The following is an 8,009-nucleotide window of genomic DNA, read 5'->3' on the forward strand; positions in this document are numbered from 1 at the left end:
AAAGACTGTAACAGCAAGATTTTCTGGTACCTGTTTCAATCTCCTTGGCTTTTCATCAGTATTAACATTAACTCTATTTTTTGTCTAGCTGACTCCAAAAGATCAGATGATCCCTTTTAAAACCAAAGCAACTCTTAACTTGAAAGCATACTTATTTGAATAGAGGAAATGGTTTAAAAAGACTGCAGGTTTAGTGAAAAATAAAAGCACATTGACATGAGAGGCTTAAAAAATCAGCAGTATCTTTTATTGCACTCCCATTCTTACAATTTGGTTCTGTTTCCTCGACACCAGCTGTTAAGGGAATGCTGATAGCATCACTCAGACTATTTGCAGGCTTCCAGAAGGCAGAAGTGTCACAGGTTTGACACAACCAGCATTGGCATGGGCAACACTGGAAGAGCAGTGCAAAATGAAGGCTTGAAAAAAAAAAAACCAGGTGAAAACTGTCTTAGACCAGTCCTGCTGCTGAATTACTGCCATGGGTTTGGGAATGAAGTGAAGGAAAGCCATCTATTTGTGCCACAACTGTTTTACCAATCTAATCAGTAACCAACGTCAAACCTTCTGCAGGTAATGATTATTGTCACAGGGGCTCTGCTGATTTATTAGCAAGATTACTTGTTTTAGCCTTCACAATGACCTTCTGTAAAACTTCTCTCTCTTCCCCTTCAATCCAGTTTTTTATGGCACATTTTCCCACAATGCTTTGTTGAAAACAATTTGTTGCACAAGAAAACTACACGAGGAAAGGGAGAGCTGTTCATTCTGCATCACAACAGGAACTCCTAGACATTCTTGGCACACAGCTAACTTATAAAAGAGCAAGTGTCTCATGAGTAATTTACCATTATTGGCAAAGATGCATGGTACTTCTCCTGCCATATATGACAATGCATGCTATTTCATTTTCCATTCATGCCCATACAGAACTGTACAGTGAATATGTGCAGTGGAAAGCTACTTCCACAAGCATATCTTGTGTGGCCTCAGCTTAAGGAAATGGCTACAACTGCATAACCACCAGCTGACCTCAGTTAACCTGAGCTTACTACAGCAGTTATACACACCACCCTTTGGGAGCAGATCTTAGTTTAAGCGGTGCCTCTGGAGGAACATCACCTTGGTAGCTGTGATAATTATTTGTCTGATCATGCACCAAACCAGATGGGAGAAATTATCTAATTAAAACCCTGGTAGGTGAAAGCAGACACAAGCTCTAGTCTTGAAGGAAGCCACCAACACCATGTGAGGTGACGTAAGCAACATACAGCTGGAACAACAGCTACCACTGAAGAAAATGTGATCTGAAGTCCTATTTTGAACAAGGCCAAACCTCTCTTCATAAGTATATGTTTACTAAATATTTAAGCTTACATTAGTACTTCTTGTTCTATGATGACATGCTAAGAGGCTAAGTGAGAAGTGAACTTCTGTCTTTATATCTGATATTCTATCACTCAAAAGCTTTAAACAGACGTACAAACCCCATTTTTAAAGGAAATGTCATAGTAAAACCCTTCCTTGAAAATACACCAGGGATTAAAAGTATTGCACAGCATAATGCAACAGTTCTACACCCCAGGAGGCCACAATAAGAAATATTAGCCTCTACCATTCTGCTTCTGGATGCTTTTGCTTGCTGAAGTTTAGAGGAAACACATGCCTGATGTTCTCCATTAATAACTTCACCTCAGACAATCTTACTCAGATCTTCAACAGCCTTAAATTGCTGGTTGTTATTCATTTATTTAGAAATACCTTTTCTGCTTGTTTATTTGGGTATGGGTGGCCAGTGGGTCTGATATTTTAATGAAAGCAGCCTGTGAAAAGTTCTGGGCAACATGATCTACAAGAATATGCAGATATCTTTTACCTTTGTTGAAACACCCTCTTACAGGTAAACTAAGACTTCATATTTGAATTATGTGACATATTTCAGTGCTGCTAATGCAAAAACTGAATGAATTGGAGCATACTGCAATTCATTTGGACTGTGTATAGTCTGAATACTGAGACAGGCTGAAACACGATCAACAAATTGAGACTCCTCAATCATGTACAATTTAATTCTGAAAGCTCAAGAAAAATAATGATGTGGTGGTTTTAATGCAGAAGTGTCTTTAACATATTTTTAAGCTTCCCTTGTACCTGGGAAGAACCTCCTATCCTCATCTGCCCGCTTGCCTGTCCTTCCAGTGTCCCAGGGAATACCATTTCATTTCCCGTGTAGAAGTCTAGCTGTCACGGATTTTTCCTCATTAAACCAGCACACTTAAAGTGCTTGAGAAGTGTTTAATGAAAACTATTTCCTTTATAGCAATACTAGGGAACCACTCTTAGGGAAAAGCTCTTCAAACTCAAATTTGGCCCTGACTTGAAAATTCTATTCAGAAGGGGATGAGGGGGAAGGAACCCAACTTTAACAAAAACAAAGATACTTCAAAGAGTATCCCATCACTATGCAGATTTAATCTGAGACATTGTTTTAAGAGACAATTGTTCCCTTTAAGGCATTCATTTTCTCTCTTTCTGACCTTTATTTTGCTGAGGGCTATAACAAGCTGTTGAACACAGTTTTATCAACATCTCAGAAAACAGAGTGGATAGAAAATAACCCCCTCAATCACCAGATTCTAAAACACTAAAACACCCTGACAGAACTTTCTCTGAAGTCTCTAATAAGACAGACCTTCAGCATTTCATGTTTAAGCAATGTCTTCAAGCATACAAGTGCTATGGCACTAAGGAAGTTTTTCTTAGTTTCTAGGAAGGACGTGAAACTAGCAGGATTCTGGTCCCAATGTTTGTCATGGCAGTACACTGCACTCATGAAGTCTCTCTCAAACTGGTTATGCCTCTAAGTTTACGACCTACCATTTTCCAATTGAGAGACCTCCTCAGTACTGTTCACATGCTTAGATATGTGCTTATCTTTACTAGGCCCCATCTGAGTTCTAACAGAGGCAAAACATCATACACTGTTGCCTACTAGCATGACTTGCTTTGAAAGTATGAAAGGATTAAAGAGCATCCTCAAAATTGCCAAACATGTAAAATCCCCACTCCAGTATTAAACCTCCCCACTCCTCACTTCAGTTGTATAATTTTTGCTACTCAAAAATAATTACTTGTGTTTGCTCTTTCAAATGTTTTTTATTCTTCCTTAAACTCCATTCCTGAAGACACTTCCAATAAATCAGCATCTTAGTTACCCCATTATAGTATCACACACACAGTGTGTGCACTTATCAGTGCAAGTTCAGAGCTCTTCTAGATCTGCCTGCCCTCCATCCTGGTCTCATCATCAGACAACAGAAAGGTGATCTAGATGTGCCTGCCAGCCTGTTAAACAATTTAAACCACCTGGCCTGTTGTTAACACACCAACCCTTGCAGCATGCTCACGGAATCCTCTATCCTTCAAAGTCTATTCCAAAGCTGCACCTGAGGGCCATGTTGTGAATTAGTTCTCTGGATGGACAGCAAATCCCTCTTGAATGCAGCCTCAGGGCATCCCTCAAAAATGAATCTAATATAAACCAACATAACTTCCTGCAGTAATAACAGTAAAGCCATGAGAAAGCCTGTTTGACTGGGACCTGTATGAAATGGTCCTACTCAGTTAAACAGTGCAAGTTTTATTTTCTCACCAAAGCAATTATTAGACCTGTGTTGAAATCACTAGCAACACATTATTGGTAGGGGAGGGAAGAGAGAAATAAAGACGAATAAGGAGCTACAGTCCTGTTATTGAATATTCATTAGCTAACTTTGCAGGGAAACTTCTCCCCAAGGTGATTCAAGTTCTTTGGAGTTTAATGTTCCAATTGAAAACACTTCCTCCACTTTCTAAATATTTAACTTGCACGGCAACATTTATTTACATAACATCCTTAATTACACAAACGTCCTTGTATGTATCATCTCAGATTCAAAGATACCTGTACCCTTTCAGTAGCTATCATGCATTTTAAAGCAGAATAAGTGTCATGGTACATACCAACTGAGCTGAACTAAGCTGACTACTTATTAACTTGCTCACATAGTTTATAGGGATAATAGAAGATTATTAGGTGTATTGGTCTAATATGTTCACAATCACTGTTTGAAAACAATTCTTTTACATGTTCTACACTAATATTTGAGATCACTCTTGAGTCTAATTTGGCTTATGTTAGGCAAATAGATCGTTTTAAGAATCCCTGCCCTATATTCAAGTAAAAACCACATACAAGCAAAGGCATGTAAGAGGTTTACAGTTACCATCAAACTGCTCAAATCCGGTATTTGTACACAGCTTCTTTTTCCCATTTTACTCACGCTCCACTTACAAATATTTTTAGAACAAAGTTCCGGGCAGTTTGCAGGGAACACAACCTGCATGTCCCCAGAAAAATCCCCCTAAGTAAAACTTAAGAACACTCATGAGGTTTATTACCAGTCGGTCTTGAGTCGGCTCACAACAGGGTTTTGTTTTTATTCCACGAGGAGCAACACGCCCCGAGACAACAACCCCAGCACACGCAGCGTTACGGCCTCGCAAGCAGCTGACCCCACCCCAAGCCCTGGGGCTCGACTTCCCAAAACAACCCAGCGCCGGGAACCGAAGCGCCGGCCGGTCCCCCCTGCCCTGCCCTCCCCGCCCCGCCAGCGGCCCCGGCAGCTCTGCCCGCCCCGGGCACACAGCCCCGTGCCCCCGCCTGCCGCCCGACACCTCGGGATCTTGTGTCGCTTATCGTGAAGGGTCAGCTATTTATATTTATAGTTCAGGACTTTTCTTTCCGAGTGGCATTTGGAGGCGCAGGCGGGGAGAGGTTGGGAGGGTAGGGGTGTGAGCACATGGCCGTTGCGGGGAGCACATGGCTGCCCACCGGCAAACCCATCGCTCGCTGCGGGAGAGGGGCTGGGGAGGGGAGGAGAAAAAAACAAGAGGAGCGAGAAGCCTAAGAATATAATGAAAGCGGTCAGGCAGTGGGAAGCAGCGCTGGGCGGCGGGGGAGAAAAACGAGAGCAGCAGAGAGAAAGAAGGAAGAAAGGGGAAGGAGGGCGGCGGGCTGGGGAGAGCGGGAGCAGCGGGGGAAGCGAAGCGGAGGCCGAGGGCAGCACGAAACGCAGGGCGGGAAAGCACCGAGCGGGAGCGGCGGGCACCGCCGGCCCGGCCCTGCACCCACCTGGCACCGGCACACTATGTCCGACTCGGTGGCCAGCAGGTCGACCACCTTTCCCTTGCCTTCGTCCCCCCACTGCGCTCCGAGCACCACCGTCACTTTGTTACCGCCCGGCTCGCTGCGCGCCCGCTTGAGCCCGCCGCCGGGGTGGCTGCTGCGGTCGTTGGACGCCCGGGTGCCTGACATGGTGGGTGGGAGGCAGAGAGGGTTGACTGTGGCTGGAGCTGCCGCCTCGCTGTGCGCCGCTCTCCCGCCGAGCCCAGCCCCTGCGCGCTGCCCGCGCCGCGCCGCCGCCGCCCGCCTTTAACGGCTTGGCCGCCGCCTCCCGCCCCGCGCGGCGCGCTGACGTGCGGCCCGGCAGCCCGCCGGCCCCGCTGCCCGCCGACACCGCTCAACGCCGGCCCGCTGCCCGCCGGCCCGGCAGCCCGCCGACACCGCGGCCCGCCGACACCGCTGAACGCCGGCCCGCTGCCCGCCGGCCCCGCTGCCCGCCGACACCGCTGAACGCCGGCCCGCTGCCCGCCGGCCCCGCTGCCCGCCGGCCCGCTGCCCGCCGGCCCCGCTGCCCGCCGGCCCCGCTGCCCGCCGGCCCCGCTGCCCGCCGACACCGAGGCCCGCCGGCCCCGGCTCCTCCGGCGCGCCGGGTCCTCACACGCACACACGCGGGCCCCTCACACACTCGCACGGCCCCCTGAGACACTCGCACAGCACTGAACTCCGAGGCACTGAGAACCTCGGAGGGACGTGGGCCTGTGTCACCTGCAGACAGATACGCTTGCCTGAGGCAGCCGGGCCCGTGGCACGGCACAGACTGGCAGATGTCGGGCTGGGTCACACAGGGCTGTGTAGCTGTGAGAGACACACGAGGGGCTGGGACCGCGGCTGTGTGGCTTTGTCAGGGGTCTCAGGCATGTGGCTGTGTGGTGGAGGAGACACAACGCGTGGGTCTGAGGCGTGGGGCTTTCACTGAGGTCTGAGGCTCGTGGGGCTGTCACAGGGATGGGCTGTGCTGAGGTGCATGACTGTCCCTGTGAGGCGTGGGAGCAGTGTGTGTGACAGGGACACCACGAGACAGGCCCACACACTGGTCTTAGGCACAAGGGCTGTGTCACTGTGAGAAACACAGTCCTGGGGCCCGTGAGCCTGTGTTGCCTCTGGACAGACGTTGGCCTGAGGGACATTGGTGGCTGTTGCTGCAAGACAGATGTTGCTCTGAGGCATACTGTGAAGGGGGTGGAGCACTGGAACAAGCTGCCCAGGAGGGTTATGGAGTCTTCTTCTCTGGAGGTCTTCCAAACCCGCCTGGACACGTTCCTGTGTGACCTGACCCAGGTGAGACCTGCTTTGGCAGGGGGATTGGACTAGATGATCTGTAAAGGTCCCTTCCAACCTCTGCCATTCTGTGTTTCTATGACTCTGATTTTGGACAGTCACTGTCAGATACAGAGAGAATTGCACGCACAGAGTAGCTTGACGTGTGCACAGGTACACTTGGAATACCCCGTGACACCTAACAGTCAAGAGGGAGAAGGACAGGCACACAAGCTATTTTGGCACACATGGGTCATGAGACACAAACGTCTGCCCACTGGCCTGAGAAAGCTGGGCAGGCATGCTTTGAGTTTGACAGACACACACGATAGCCTAAAATACATGCAACTGTTTTTCCTGAACTGGCACATACCCCGTCCTGGTTTGTTTCAGCAAGGCACACATGCACACTCACACATATGCTCATGCACTGACCTGGAATAACACAGCTGGACTATCACTGTGGGACAAATAAACAAGTGAGGCATGTAAAGCTCTATCACAGGGACTGATTTACACCACTGCTTCCCCGGTGTGACAGGCAAACAGACGTTACCTGGCACCCATAACCCCTTCCCCATGCACCAGCCATATCCTAGGCTTGACTTTTTCTATAGCACACGTTACAGAATGTGTCCAGGCATGTGGCATCAGACTAATCTGAGGCACATGCAGCTGTGTTAGTATGAGGCATATGCATGGGCACACATGCCTGAGCACACACACATGCACAGAAGTAAAACAGCAGCAGGTTGCAGCTTTAGGCAGGGTGAACTGCACCAGCTGCTGCTTGTGTGCTCCTCCTGGCGAATGCATGTGTGTGATTGCTACCAAGAGAGCAATTGCAAGTGGTACATTCCTTCTCTTGCACTGTGTCTCAGGTGGGACAAGATCACACAAACACTTTGTGTATGCATTGGTCCAAATGCAGAAAGGTACTCTTACAGTCCTGGTATAAGGATGAAAAGAGAGTACTGGAATACTTGAGTGAACTCCTGAGAAATAAAACAGCATGTACAGCCCCTTTCAAACATTTACATATGTGGGCTCTGTATGTGTGTGTGTGCATGTATACAAGCATCTGCCCATGTATATACGTACATATGTATGAGTTTATGTGTGTGCATGTGTAAAAGTGGTATAGAATATATTTTAAACTCCAGCACCTTGTAAGCATTCATGGTAGCAAACAGAGCAGACATTGGCTTTGCTTCAGTTCTAGCGTTTGCAACATTTCCTCTAGGAAAAGAAGGTAGGGGAGATTTAACACTCCCTATACTCCTGCTGAGTATTTAGTATTGATTAGTGGAGGTGATAAATGTGGAAGACTGGAAGGGAGCTCCTGATGTTTGAGCCTGGGTTCCCCTATTTCACCTCACTGTTCCTACTGAATAACTGTCGCAGAGCTGTTTCATGCCTCTGTCAATTTCATCCTTCTGTCCAATTGCTATCCAAATGTTGTGTGCTGACATTGCCATTTACTTTAAATACTTGTTCCTTTCCCTTTCCTGTGGATGTATTTATAGAA

At 47.8% G+C, this 8,009-nt stretch overlaps 1 protein-coding gene across 1 annotated transcript in view; it reads right to left on the reverse strand.

Annotated features, from left to right (window-relative positions):
* Positions 1-5,435, reverse strand: part of ADSS1 (adenylosuccinate synthase 1) — a 30,587-nt gene extending 25,152 nt beyond the window's left edge. Inside the window, exon 1 of the mRNA XM_061997806.1 lies at positions 5,174-5,435. Within this exon, the coding sequence (XP_061853790.1) occupies positions 5,174-5,356 (183 nt within the window). The 5' untranslated portion in view covers positions 5,357-5,435. The remainder of the gene's footprint in view (positions 1-5,173) is intronic.
* Between the last annotated feature and the right edge of the window lie 2,574 nt (positions 5,436-8,009).

This window comes from Colius striatus, chromosome 6 (genome assembly GCF_028858725.1).
Source record: "Colius striatus isolate bColStr4 chromosome 6, bColStr4.1.hap1, whole genome shotgun sequence".
Lineage (NCBI taxonomy): Eukaryota > Metazoa > Chordata > Aves > Coliiformes > Coliidae > Colius > Colius striatus.